Source organism: Chelon labrosus (assembly GCF_963514085.1).
Source record: "Chelon labrosus genome assembly, chromosome: 9".
In the NCBI taxonomy this organism is placed as follows: Eukaryota; Metazoa; Chordata; class Actinopteri; order Mugiliformes; family Mugilidae; genus Chelon; species Chelon labrosus.
Genome location: NC_140359.1, coordinates 16,406,219 through 16,420,616, shown reverse-complemented (window position 1 = coordinate 16,420,616; position 14,398 = coordinate 16,406,219). Strand labels below are relative to the sequence as shown.

The 14,398-nt window shown below is 41.2% G+C and overlaps 3 protein-coding genes across 6 annotated transcripts; 1 reads left to right on the top strand and 2 right to left on the bottom strand.

The window, feature by feature from the left end:
- Positions 1–824: 824 nt before the first annotated feature.
- zcchc8 (zinc finger, CCHC domain containing 8) lies at positions 825–5,753 on the bottom strand. Its single transcript, XM_084550909.1, has 14 exons — positions 5,545–5,753; positions 5,340–5,382; positions 5,178–5,252; positions 4,879–4,981; positions 4,717–4,794; positions 4,514–4,617; positions 4,222–4,287; positions 4,061–4,121; positions 3,825–3,961; positions 3,592–3,734; positions 3,351–3,466; positions 3,034–3,120; positions 2,758–2,878; positions 825–2,437 (listed from the first exon to the last, which is right to left on the bottom strand). Exons 1-14 carry the CDS (start codon positions 5,717–5,719, stop codon positions 1,323–1,325), a joined length of 2,424 nt encoding a protein of 807 aa, XP_084407035.1. The 5' UTR covers positions 5,720–5,753; the 3' UTR covers positions 825–1,322.
- A 407-nt stretch (positions 5,754–6,160) lies between these two features.
- Positions 6,161–8,191, top strand: LOC311492595 (uncharacterized protein). Its single transcript, XM_084550914.1, has 4 exons — positions 6,161–6,288; positions 6,484–6,613; positions 6,705–6,838; positions 6,921–8,191. Exons 1-4 carry the CDS (start codon positions 6,169–6,171, stop codon positions 7,677–7,679), a joined length of 1,143 nt encoding a protein of 380 aa, XP_084407040.1. The 5' UTR covers positions 6,161–6,168; the 3' UTR covers positions 7,680–8,191.
- Positions 8,192–8,371: 180 nt separating this feature from the next.
- Positions 8,372–13,739, bottom strand: rsrc2 (arginine/serine-rich coiled-coil 2). 4 transcript variants are annotated; one of them, XM_084550910.1, is made up of 10 exons: positions 13,602–13,739; positions 12,675–12,819; positions 12,288–12,328; positions 11,138–11,301; positions 10,903–11,034; positions 10,666–10,782; positions 10,025–10,119; positions 9,657–9,919; positions 9,417–9,506; positions 8,372–9,315 (listed from the first exon to the last, which is right to left on the bottom strand). In XM_084550910.1, the coding sequence occupies exons 1-10, from the start codon at positions 13,605–13,607 to the stop codon at positions 9,130–9,132; spliced, it is 1,239 nt and encodes a 412-aa protein (XP_084407036.1). In that variant the 5' UTR covers positions 13,608–13,739; the 3' UTR covers positions 8,372–9,129. The 4 variants fall into 4 exon arrangements, with proteins under 4 accessions (XP_084407036.1, XP_084407038.1, XP_084407037.1 ...); XM_084550912.1 differs by having other exon boundaries at positions 8,434–9,315; positions 10,735–10,782; XM_084550911.1 differs by having other exon boundaries at positions 8,437–9,315; positions 10,034–10,119.
- Positions 13,740–14,398: the final 659 nt, after the last annotated feature.

The following is a 14,398-nucleotide window of genomic DNA, read 5'->3' as shown; positions in this document are numbered from 1 at the left end:
AAAATGCAAACAAGTTTATAATCCGATTCCTGTTTCCACTAAAGCTGAGCCTACACACCACCAGTTTCACAACTCTGAAAAGGTTAATTTATTCTCTTGATAGCCAGCACACCCAAACACGTTTTATGTTAGTGTGTGTGCGCACAAGTGCCATACATCTGCATAAGTATGTATGTCGGTGTATTTATTTTGCATGTATAAGACATTAGAAAGCATTGTGCATGCAAGTGTTGGCGGTATCTGTGTGGACTAAACGCGGACCCCCACTTCTTTCTTTCATTCATTCATCTTCTGTAGCAGCTTGTCCGGTGAAGGGTCGCGCGGGGAGAGGGCTGGAGTCTATCCCAGCTGTCACCCTGGACAGGTCGCCAGTCTATCACAGGGCTAACACAGAGAGACAGACAACCAGTCACACTCACATGCACACCTACGGCCAATTTAGAATCACCAATGAGTGGGAGGAAGCCGGAGTACCCACAGACACAGGGAGAACATGTAAACTCCACACAGAAAGGCCCGAGTGGGCGAGACCCCCAATGTGTAGGAAAATTAATTTAACTTTGAAACTGTATTGCCAATAAGAATATTTATATATTTAAGACTTCTATGAAGTATTGTTTTATGTATTTTGCTGGCAGGTTAGTTCCACTGGGAATCATGTTTATTTCTGCTGTGGTATTACAAGTAACAGAATAGAAAATAATGCAAACTAAGCGTGGTACTATCATATGAAAGAAACTGTGCCTTGTATTGCAGAGTTTAAATTAAGTGCAAATCAAGCGGAACATTTTAACAATGAGATCATGAGGGTGGGTTTGGGATTGACTAGTTCTGTCAGCTATATGTCGCTGGCTCACGTTCTTGGGCGTCTGTGCTGTGCGAAATAAAGAAAAATCCACATCTCTCAATGGCTGCCAGAAAAAAAAACAAAGCCTTGGAGCAAAAACTAGTTTATATGATTTTGCAGGAGTTTAAGAGGGGACAAAAATAGAAAAACCAATTAAACACCACAATATCAAAAATTAATACAGGTCTGGAAATGACGATTTTACACATTCCACAATAAAATAAGTGACACTACTGCTACAATCATATTAGACTATAATAATTGGTCAAATCCATTGCAGTGGCAGAATTCCCCAAAAATCCTTCCCCTTACTGTATTTTTACAGATCCACTGTATTTACAACATGGACATTCAATTTTGTACAAAATAAAAACAGCTTTAAAAAAAAAAAACATGCTGACAAGATGAAAACATAAGTTTTTGCTTAAAAAAAATAACCAAATATTGTATTTCAAGTCCAGACGATAATTCTTTTTTAATTTTTCTTTGCCAAATTTCGAGGGGAACATTTCAGTAAGTCTCTGATCCTAAGGTAAGTTCCTGTGGCTTCTGCTACTTCTGTGAATTCGGGTGTGTCTTCAAATGGAACGATGCCAGCTGCAAACTTGCTCCGATGCGGAACGGCTGAAACCTTCTCGACATTCTTAGGTGAAGCACTATCTCCAGCGCCCTGATTAGAGAAATCTGGATCAGGGCTCTGCGGGTTGTCTTCCTGTGATTTGACTGGATCAGGGCTCTGTGGGTTGTCTTCTTGTGATTTGACTGGATCAGGGCTCTGTGGGTTGTCTTCTTGTGATTTGGTTGGATCAGGGCTCTGTGGGTTGTCTTCTTGTGATTTGACTGGATCAGGGCTCTGTGGGTTGTCTTCTTGTGATTTGATTGGATCAGGGCTCTGTGGGCTGTCATCGTTGGATTTGACTGGATCAGGGCTCTGTGGGCTGTCATCGTTGGATTTGACTGGATCAGGGCTCTGTGGGCTGTCATCGTTGGATTTGACTGGAACAGGACTCTTGGGCCGGTCGTTTTGAGCTTTGACTGGTTCAGAGCTCTCGGAGCTATCATCTTCAACTCTGACAGGTCCAGGGCTGTGAGAGGAAATCTCTTGAACCTCTGGTTCCCTTTCATTTTCACTGCTATGACAAGGCCCTGCAGGTGTCATGTCCATTGCTTCTTCAACCTCCTCTGTTTCAGTGTCGACATGTGCAGGTGTGGATACACTTGATGAACTGGGTGCAGGTGTTCCCAATGCAGGCGTCTCACAGTCACTATTAGTGGCAGTGTCAGCATTTTCGAGAGCTGCCCAGATCAGCCTCTGCTGCTCCTCCAGTTCCTCTAGTGTCAATTCATCCTCTGTTCCCTCCGCAGTCTCATCAACTACGACCCAGTTACGCCCTCGCAGAGCTGGAGAGCCGTTGGTGGGTGTGGGTGGAGGTGTGCCTTTAGGGAGAGGTGGGGGAGTGGGTGTAGCAGGAGGAGTGCCATGTGGTAAAGGAGGGGGTGAACTGAAGCAAGGAGAACCAGGTGGAAGCGGTGGTTGGAACTGGAAGTCACCAGCGCCATGCTGATGATGATGATATGGTGTTCCTGGATCTGGAAGAAGAAATTAAATTAATTCACCCAAAGATAAAACAATTATCAAACAAAGAGAGAGTTGACTTTTGGCTTGTTAATGTGCTTTATTCTGCATGTAAGCTATGAACAAAAAATTGGATATTTATACAATGGCAACATTGTAAAAAAAAAAAATAAGCTGCATTTTATTTATCATACCATCAAACAATAGATCTATTGATATAGAAATTGAGGTGTTAGCTAGCTTTTAAAACATACCTGCTACAGTAACTTGTGAAGACATTTAAGACATGTAAAAATGTGAAATCTGGAAAAAGTGAGTTAAGGTGATCATTTACCTGATTCAATATCCATATCTGAGCTCCTGTCCGAGCGCCGATCAGGACTTGTCCTACTCCTCTTCTTTAGCTGCGGAGATGAGTCCACGTCATGTCTTCTCTTGTTGCAGGTGGCGCCAGGCTGTTGGTGAAGAAGAATGCACTGAGACTATTAAAGGCCTCTGACCATAATGTACAGTCATCACTCGTCTTTTACTTCCGTTAGAGCCAGTAAAAAAAAAAAAAGAAAAAAGAAAAACAAAACCACAGCCTCTTGAGAGACTCTAGGATACATACCATAGGGAAGTTGTTCGATAGGTACGCTGCATAGTTTTGCTTTATGTGGCTGTTCTGCATTGGAACTGAGCCATACACCATGAACTCCTGGAGACAAGGAAAAAAGAAAGAGTGAATAAAGCGTCTGCACAACTGTTGCAAAAAATGTGTTGCCACCAAAACTCACTGAAATGTCTGACCTGAATGACAATATGATGCCAGCTCATGACAGACAAAATATTAGCCCAAAGTGACTCCATATTTTCATAAATGTGTAAAAATGAACAGAACAGAAATTTCTAACACAACATTTAGAAAGATGAAACTGTAGGACTCACATCTTTCATTTTGTGTGGTGCAGGGACATTGAAGCCTGGAAAATCTACCAGTTTGGAAACGTCATAAGATATGTTTTGTGAATTGCTGCTGTCTGTTAGACTGCCATTATCCGGTCCTGCAAAGAAAGAATATACAGATTCAATCCAATATCAGTGCATTTTAAAAACATTATTGTGTTTTTGTTTCTAGAAATTAAAATCATTGAGGCCTCTTGGTTTTCAATTTAATTTTGAGACGTACCATTTCCATCATAGAGCAATATGCCAGAGTTTTCCATCTCTGCCTCTTTGAGCCAACCTGGTGGGTAGCCTAGCTGCCTCATGCGATAAATCAGAGGAGGGAGGGTGTTGCCATCAACTCCAAGTGCTGTCAAGAGCTCCTCGCTGTAAAAACGATTAAATATTCGAGACAGACTTGTTAAATTAAATGTCACACGCAAGCCAGTCACAAGTTGTTTAAAATAATATTCCTGCCTCATAACTCCAGGCTTGTATTTAGAGAAACGCTCCTCCACTTCATCTGCATGGTATCGCTGGTTACTCTGCATGGACTGGTTGCTGTTCTGATTAAACTCCTTTCTTCTCTCATTGATTGCAGCCATGTCTTTAGGCTAGAAAGGCAACAACGTATCAAGGTAGGCAATGAAGTTCAGGCTCTACTTTTGTGTTTAACTTGAGTTTATGCCATATTATTAAATCAATAATTTTACCTTGGGACAGTCCCGGAGCTGATGAGCGCTCGACCCACAGTTGAAACACATAGACTTGGGCCTATAATCAACAGAGCAGCGATAGACTCAGGGTATATTAATATGCCACACAGCAAATAAAGCAAGTTAAAAACTGATGATAGAAGATAATAGAGGCGTACCTTTTGTCTTTCATTTCTATTTCCTGTCCGTCCGTTCCAACAACTTGGTTGAAAACCTGATGATACCTTTGTCACAATTCAGGAAGTTTTATTCTATTTGTCGACGCAAAAATAAAATTGTATCTACGCCGCCGTTTTGATCTTAAGTCCTGCTTATATGCAGCCCATTTTAAAATCAATGTATCTTGGCTACAGAAATCCTATTCCTTCACAAATCAGTGATATGACAGGCTACATTTTTCTACAGGCCGTAAATACTCAACAAAATGTGAATTTATCCATTTAAAGATACATTGGAACATCCCATCCATCTGTCAGCTGGGGATTTTCATTCACCAGAGGCTGTCCAAGTTTATCTACACTGAAAGTAGTGAAATATAAGACACTTCCAACCACCTAGGACAGAAAAATAATACACCATGGTACATTAGTTAATATGGCTATAGACTGTTTCAACACACACACAAAAATATGGATGTAGCAGCAAATACTCACTTTAAAGGCTTCTGTTGTTGCGCGCACACTACTGGAGGACAACTTCTCTGGATCTTCGTGCATAGCAAATGCTGAGTGCTTCAAAAAGGGCAGAATAAATATTGTAACAACAAAAGTCATAAGTTGGTGTTAATCACAATAACATCAAATCAGTGCAAATACCTGGGGTTTCATGTGAAAGGAGGAGTTCTTCTTCTGATCGCCTGGTTTCTGGTGCTTCAAAATCACACTGCAGATGCAGTCTTCGATCTCTTGCCGGCAGAGCCTAGCAAGGAGACAAGTATAATTGTTTTGAGTTTATCATCACAATAATGTGCACACATATATGTATGAAAAATAAGGGGGGGGGGGGAAATAACAAGGGTAAAGCATTTGGTTTACCGCTTAAAACTCAACTTGACAAATAATCAACAAAATACATAGTTTGTGCTTACAATAAATGAGCAGAAAAGATAACTTACTTTGAAATAATGTTGTTTGTATAGAGGATCTGAAGAAGTGGCCCGTCGATGTTGACATCTTCAACTGTGATGCCGCTGTAAAGTCAAGGGGAAGGCGTTAGCATTGGATGCTAGGTGATCAGTTTCGTTTCATTTGAAACGCAGTAAAACATTTCCACTTACCTTGGTCGTGTCAGGACGTTCAATTTCCTTTGTAATAATTTATGTGATCTAGAAGTTAAGAAAACTTACAGAGTTGCAATAAAAAAGAACATAAGCAGACATTCTCAGGTTTTCTGTTTTGGTTTCAAACGGGATGCTAGCAGACGTGAGCTAGTGCTACAACTACAGTGCTAGCACAAACTGAGCGCCACTGGCACAAGGATATTCTCCTCCGTGAGTCTCTGGATGTTTTCATCGCACTCCTCCAGCCGGCTCCGCAGCTGGCTGATCTCCCCCTGGTCTTCTCCATCATCTGAGAAGCGAATGTGCGTCGGGGCCAGCGGTGCAGAGTCATCGAGCTGCTCAAAGAGCTCACTATCCCCAAAATCCACCTCAGCCATCTTTACACAGCTCCGCGGTGCATGACGGGAGATGAGAGGTCACAGGGACAACTCTGCGCATTCATTGGTCCTCCTTGCGTCACGTGGCCAACGGATGAATTTGTGTTTTTGTAGCCCGCAACATAGTACTACAGGCTAGGTAGTAGTGTCGCAGCTTCTGTCTTCTCCTCAGACAACAGAGAATCAAAAAAAACGCACAACTTCTCAATTTTAACACATCTGTTGCTTCCTCAAGTCAGATGCGCCTGTTTCTAAAGTAGTCTAGTGCCTGTTGCTGTGGTCTGAGAGACGGCGATGAGGGCCTACACCACTGCGACTCTGTCTCGGTTCCGTCCATGAAAGCTGTTCATCTTATTGTAGCAGTAGACGTCTTTACTTACGTTTGTAGTTATTGTTCTGGTAAATAGTTTAGTCTTTCTACCAGACAACAACCTCGTTTGCTTCTAGTAATGTCAAGTTGCTCAACTATCCACTTAACTTTACCGCAGTGGGACGGCGGCACCCGGAAAATTCGCTTTATTTACCTGGTGAATCTGACATCTTTCAGACTGGCAGAGTGTTCCGACAAGGTGAGTCACTTTACGGCTCAGAGACGTCTTTAATTCTTATAGCTTCAACGAAAATAATATTTGTGTTTACAGCCACACTTTCCATAACACCGGAAACCCAGTAATGCTTGCTATATCTGCCATTAAAATCATCATCACCTCTCCAGCCAGGATAAATAACATTAACAAGACTTAACAATATCATTTGTGATTCAGGGTCCAATGATTCCTCTTTATCTGGGAGCTGACCTCCTTTCCAACACTGACATCCGCACAGAGAACCATCCCAGATACCATGCCAAGTTTGCCAAGAAAGGACTTGCCACAAAAATTAATTTTTCTTCAGGTAACATGATCAGTTACAATGATCGGTAGACCCTGACTGAACGTATTGTGCCACACTTGACACTGTTATCCTTCCTCCTGATTTGTTGCAGCGTTCAGGTTCAGTGGGTTAAAGGTACCCACTTCAAATAACAGCCTGTGGTTCTACAGCGTTCAGGGGCTTTTTCGAGTCGCCTTTGAAATGTACAGCAGGCAAGAGCAGCTCGCAGTGCTGGAGAACTTCCAGGTAAGGCACTATGTGTCCGGATCATTTAATTGCATTGTTTTATCCCTGTATATTTTTAATATTATTATCTCATCCTCTGTAGGACGCTTGGAAATCACAGATAAATGACAGTCCTCTGAAAATGAGTTACAGCCTCAGCGTGCAGCTTGACCCTTTGGAATCAAGGAATGAAATCCCACAGCCTTATTACTGCCACGTTGACAAGGAACTGGTGGATGTATGTGTCAGTGACACAGCTGATAAATCTGCGGACCATGATTATTGTTCTTTTCCCAAGCAGAGTCTGCAAACTGAACAGAGTCAACTCACTGTATCCACGGTGAGACAAAAACTACACAGCATGGACGACCAGCTCTCCTCCGAACCTCAGAGCTGCACAGAACAGCTGGAGACCGTCTTGCTGCTTTTGGAGAACGTTGACCGGTACTTAAATGGGAAGCTAGAAGAAAAGGACGTGACTGAAACTGTGTTAGCCCTGCTGAAGGCGAAAGACTGGGCCAAAGACTCTGTGTATTCAAGTCCACTGCTTAGCTGTATAGGGTGTTGGCTTGGACAACAGTTTCATGCAGCCAACAGCAGCATAAGCCAGAAAGTGGAAGGCTTTAAAGTTCAGCATATTGAGCGAATTAGTGACTTGCCACCCGCTGAGGAACTAGCCACAGAGCTATTCCCCGAAGCCATGCAAACATTGATGCTTCACTGGATGGGCTTAAGCGAGGAGTCCAGCCTGGAAAAGAGACATAGCGAATACCCAATCCTGCTTCTTATCCTTGAGTTTGCCAATCATAACCTCATCACTGGTGTAGCTCATGTGCTGTACTCAAGTCTTATATGCAAGTAAAAGTATAGCAATCAGCCATAACATTACGATCACTTGTCTAAACAACCCTGTGGACTCCACGACAGGGGGATTGTAGTATCTGGCAAAAAGATGTTAACAGCAGATCCTTTAAGTCCTGCAAGTTGTGAGGTGGAGCCTCCATGATTCTGACTCGTTTGTCCAGCACATCCCACAGATGCTTGGTTGGATCGTTTTGTGGCAGGGTGCATTATCCTGCTCAAAGAATCCACTGCAATTAGGGAATAGGGTGTACTTGGTCTGCAACAATGCTTTGGTAGGTGGTACATGTCTAAGTAACATCCACATGAATGGCAGGATCCAAGGTCTCTCAGCAGAACATTTCCCACAGCGTGCTTCTTTTCCATCCTTGGACCATTTCTGACCATTGCAGACGAAGAGCTGCAGTTTTGGAGATTCACTGACCCATCTGTTCCTTGTTAAAGTTGCTCAAATCCTTCCACTTGCCCATTTTTCTTGCATCTAATAGAAATGTTCACCTGCTGCCCATTATATTCCTCCTACTACAATGATAATGAGATAATCAATGTTATTGCCTTCACCCGACAGTGGTCATGTTACGGCTGATTAGTGTATTTTTCTGTACAAATAGCAACAGAAATGCAATCCAACTTTTCCAGAGTTCTAATAAACGTGGATTCGTGTGATTTGTCAATTGAGACGGTTTATTTTTTGAAACAGTTTCTGAGATTTGGTAACAACTATGACTTGGTGACAATTTAGTGTTGTCAACTTTGAGTAAAAACACTTATCGTTTAATTTTATGTGTCATACAAAATTAATAATGGTACCATATGATTTCGTCATTTAGTGTCATATAAATTGGTATGCGTAAACTATTATTTTGATGCAAGTGTCTGACACCAGTTGCTACCCACAGACATAAAACGAAAAATTAAGTGAGGTGTGAAAAACCTTATCCAACACAAAACTAATTTATTTCAATAACACTGGAAACATTACTCCTCTCAAGCCAAGAAGACATTATGTATTACAACCCATTTTTTTGTTTTTCCCAATCCGGAAAAGTGTAATCAAGGGATTCTGATAATGCTACACTGACCTGATGCCTTTAGCTAAATGGATTTAAACAGTGTTCACTCGAACCACATTAATTTCAGTCTATGATCAAACAATCACATATCAATATATATATTTGAGTTTAAAAAAAAAAAGCTACCATAATATTCAAAACGAAAGTCTAATTTAACCCAGCATCGTCCAGTCCAAGTGATGCTTCCTTTTCCAATGATGTACAGATTAATAAACACTGAGAGAAACTCAGCATCTGGCTATTTACATTACAATTTTCCAATACGCGAGATCTTTGTCCATAAATAAATTACAGATTCAAAGCAACATCCATGCAAGCTTGTGGGCTAGCGATGAATTGGTAAGTCAGATGAGTTGCAGTGACAGCCAGGGTTTGGCACTAGACGGAATCCATTCCACGTGAGAATGAGGAGGAAAAGCCGAGCCCCATTCCCCTCTGGGTGTGTGTCTGAGATCGAGCCATCTCGTACTGGACATCGAGGTTTCTAAACATCTCCTCCTGCTTCTGAAGAGTCTTCAAGCCTTCGTCGTTAAGTGGTTTAGAGACTTCTGCTTCATCTTCTCCCTGAAGAGGCAAAAAAAAGGAATTAAGCGCATAGTTATAGTGTGGGAAGCTCAAAGCGGTCCACTGAACTCAGCTATGGTTCAACAACATAACACACTTACTTTAATACCCATCAGTTTGCGGAATTTTACATTTTGGTCCTTGTTTCCAAAGTTCAGCTTCTCCCACAACTCAGCTGTCTGGGATTTATCCTTAGAAAATAAAAAATGGTTATTGTTATTGTAAAGTGTTATGTGACAACACACACACAAATAATGCAGATCTTTATTTCGATTCAAAAACCCAAAGCTGTACATGGAGAGCATTTTTGAATAAATAACACATCCAAAGCAAAATTTTACCCCTTCTTTCTTTCCTTGCCATAGCATTTTTCTCTTTTTCTCTTGCTCTGCAAACTTCATGGGATTTACAGCAGATGGGTTGTAGTAGCTGGGCACAGCAATACCCGTCTCCGCCAGGGTTTTTGCTTGAAGCGCTGCCATCTGCGCCGCCATGGCAATCTGAGGCGTGACCTGCGTCCCAGAGGCCAGGAGGGCTGCCACATTAAGGGCAGGATTTGAGGCCGCTGCTGCAGCGGCGGCTACAGCTGCTATTGGGGCTGCCACTGAAATAAATTAAACAAAAATAATTAAGAGCAGCTTAGGTAGGCAGATCTTGTCTTGACGATCAAGGTTGAAAAATTTAAATAAAGCACAATGAGATGTCTCACATGTCTCACCTGCAGCTATCTCCTGCTGTTGTTGCTGCTGTTTCTCAAACATTTCCTTCTCCTTCTGCTCCTGTAGCTTCTTGGCTCTCTCTAGCCTGGAAGAAAAAAAAACAATAAGAGCAAACTGAGTAAAGAACTGCTTAAAAAAACACAAACCTTACTGTGGTTAAATAATGTGTGGAATTAAATTGGTTATTTTTGCCTGTATTTAACAATGGACAGTAAAGAACTGAAAGAACAGTAGATGAGTGACAAGAGGGGGAATATGCAACAAAGATCCCTAGCCATGAATGTTGAAAAGATGCTGAGGACACCAGTACAGTACTCATTTTTGGTTTTTGCCCTTAACTCCCTGTCAATGTACTTGCCCTTTATGAACAACATTGCTATCTGGCAAGTGGATGGAAGTCTGATTGCAGCCACAAACACTGGTCCATATGAATTTCAAGAATTTATATCTCTAATGTTGGGGTGAGCTTTAGATTTATATTTCTGTTTGGCTTCATTAACACTTCCTAATCTACGCTTGCCTACTACTCTCACATTGTCATTGTAATAATACAGCAGTACGATTTGACAATGTCTGTCCGAACCACTAACAATCATCTACACTGCACATGCCCTGTAAGCTGCTGCCCAACCTTCTAGCCAGGGCCTCTTGTGCATCCATAGCTGTGTTTCGGCCCCGGAAGGCAGGTGGATTAACAGACCTGCTTCGACTCTTTCTGCGCACTTTTTCACTCCGTTTCTTTCGCTCCCTAGAAGAAGAAGAACAACAACAGTAATTCAATGAACACAACTGATAGGTGTTAATGCCATTTAAAATAAAGGACAAAAGTTCTGAAATACTTCACTGCTCTCATTTCATTTATACCCACCTGCTCTTACTGCGACTTCTGCTGTGATGACGGTGTTTGGTCCTTGAACCCGAGCGAGACCTGGCCTTCTTCTTCCTGTCTCGGCTGCGTGATCGTGATCGCCGCTTGTCCCTACTTCTGCTGTGGTGCCGCCTGAAAGCCGTAAGATCCATCAACATGAATCAAGAGAAATTACTGACGTCAATCAAATGTCATTCTTGAAAAAGACTTTCTTGACTTTAATGACCAGACGAACCTCTCTCTCGAGTGTGACCTGGACAAGCTCCGGCCTTTCGAAGATTTCCTGTCCTTGCGCCTGGATCGCTCCTCTCCGTTCTCTGCTGATAGTCTGTCTTGGTCTAACTGCTCATCTGTTTTTCTGTGTGATTTTGATGGCTTCTCAGAGTCCCTCTTTCGTGCCTGTTTTAAGAAGAAGTTGTCTCTTTCAGGAAATAGTGCAACAAAAAGAGTTAGTACCATGGCTTAGAGCAGGGAGATTTAATAAATTTGACAAAAACCCTTGTCATTTAAAAGCCATTTTCATAACATTTACAAAATGTCATTCTCATAGCTTGATTGGATGTGTGGGCACTTCGGTGTATGGACTACTTTGACTGCAGACATTTCACTGTCGTCACAGGAATAAATCAAACCAGCGTCTTTGGAACCTCTCACCAATTGCAATAGTGTTCATGCAAACCGTAATACGCAGTTCTCAGGAGACAAGTCTTTCATGAGGTTTAGCAGTAGTAAGTCAGTGCAACCTCAATGCTGTGACATTGTACCCACTGAGAGACTGAAGTAGGGATGGGCATCCAGCTTACTTTTCACAGGTTCTCATGAGATTCTGTTTGGATTATTTTCAAAATTAATCAGATTAATTATGCCCATCCCTAGCTGCAAGAGATGCAAGAGTTAATTCCAAATTTCTACTAATGATATAAGACAAACAGGAGTTTGAATGGCAGATAGTTACCTGTCCCAGTAGTAGGCATATTATTTTGCTATGTCAGCAGGGTCTTCTGTTCAGTCTCTTCGTGCATTAGCACGCTGAGTATGATTTATTGTAGAAATGTTATCATGTGATCTACACACAAGATTTAACAAAAAATAAAAGGAAAAACTACTCTTCTCAATTTAATATGCTTACAAATAATCACAGATATCCAAGGACACAAACTTCCTTTGAGACATGTGAGCACAAGGAGGACAAAAAAAAAAAAAAGTCCCTTTCCATGTGTGTAAGCCCATCGCCATCTACTTCTTTCCTTTTTAAATTTGGCTTTTGCAACATGTTTTACTTAATAAAACATACTCACCTCGACCTACACTAACAAGGACTACAAGATCTAAAGTCTTCAAAATCAAAAAGTGTTTCTAACCATAGAAATAAATGTATTAATTACCTCTTTGCTCCTGCTACGACTCCGTCTGTATTTTCTGTCGCCTGGAAGCAGAAGAAAGAAGAGTGTTGACAAATATACATTTTAGAATGAGCCTTTGGTCACATTTGTCTGAAGAAATGAGGTTAGGAAGATCACATGTGAAGGATGATACCCTTTTATGGAGTCAGTGGACAATGTACTGGAGTAGTGGGGAACCAATTCTTAGCAGTGCACACATTAAATGTGCACTTTTAGAAGACCATCAGAGGTTAACCTTTACTCCCTACACAGTTATTCGGAAAGGCTACATCCATGAGTACCCCTGTTCTTCCAGCAAATAAACATACTGAAAATTAATTTCACACCATGGCCCTGATACTTATTTTCAGTATTGTCTAAAATACTAACGTTTCTTGTCCCTGGAGCGCGACCTTGACCGCGAATGGTGGTGTCTGGAGCTTCTCGGAGATCGGGACGACTCCATGCTGTGTTTTTTTCTGTGGTGAACTGGGGAGCTTGTTCCGGTCAGGTCGACAGAGTCATCGTCACTTGCCTGAAACAAAGACATCAGTGAAATTGCATCAGTGGCAAATAAATGTCTAAATAAACCAGTAACAATGGGGATTAGCCATTAATAATTTGTTTACCAAGAAATACAATCGCAAATGGTATCAGAAACTTGTTGTGAACTTTCATTAATGACAGTTATATTAAGACTCAAAGCAATAACTGACAGGTTTACCAATACTGATTAAATCCGTTTGTTAAACACTGTTCTGGGATATGACTTTACAGCAAGGGAAGCCACATAGCGAAGTATGCTGCTTATTTCAGTGCACCTTTTATGCACACGTTTATGTCCACAATTTAAAATCCTCCCCGTTTGAAGAGGATTGAAGTCCACTGAACAGCTGAATTGGTTTAAATACACTGTTTTTACAATAATTTATAAAAAGGGGTTTAGTCTGAATACAAACACAAAACACTGTTTTCAAATATACCATCAATAGCAACACCTCGGTTGAGACACATCACATAGATCACTGCAATGTTAACAGGTGTCCGTGGTATTAATATGTGGTCATTATCTTTGCTAATTCAAAATACACCTTCCTGTTAATTCTGCAAAATAATCAGACAACCAGCTAGCATCCTACCTAGCCTAGCTAAATCCCTGTGTTCGTCGTTCACGTTAACTAGGTGGCTAAGCTAACTAAGGCTAGCCGCCATCTTTGAGATATTTTTACCTGAATTAAATCGTAAATTTATACTACAATTACTTAAAGATTGCTACATCCATGCACGTCTTGATCACGGTTATACAACAGTACTCACCGACATTATCTTGAAGCAGACTATTAATAGGTAACACGGCTTTTGTTGTATGTGTAAACGAAAACGGAGCGGTAGCTAACTGCTCCTATGGCCGTTGTCTTGCTCAGCTAATGTGATCTGGGTTGCCAGATTGTGCCTAATAGTACCCCCCAGATTCAGGCACATTGCAAGCAGTTGTTTTAAATCCAGATCGCACGGACCAAACCAGAGACGTAGGAGCTCCTGTTTGTCTAGTTCAAGACAACTCAATAATATTTAATTGTTAATCTAAAATATTAATTAACGTGAGATATCCAATTGTTGCAGAGTTTTGCATGTTCGACAAGATGGAACGAGAAGCATTGTATTTTTATTAGCTATACACGCTCTTCCAACGCCGTTTGTTAAATAATAAACGGAATAAATATTTTTGAAATGTTTTATGTTTGTTGAGTTAAGCAAAGAAATAAAAAAATAAAAAATTAAATTAAATCTTTTAAAAAAATGCGTCAAATCACTGCTGGAAATGTGGCTGTATATATCGAACCTGGCAACGCCACAAGACCATCCAGACAATCCTGCAATGGTCCCGCCCCTAGATACCACAAAGTAAGCCCCTGCATCTGGCCTGTCAGGCAGCAGTTATTCACAGGCAACGTACATGCCAAATACGATTCGTTAACTAAACTGTTAGGTATATATGAGACATTAATATACACATTGTGGTATATATTAGCTCTGCTTTTCCCTTTGAATAATGCCGGATTAGTAAGTAGTCCGGGAAGGAAGTTGTATCTGTAAGTCAAAACTCAGGGAAC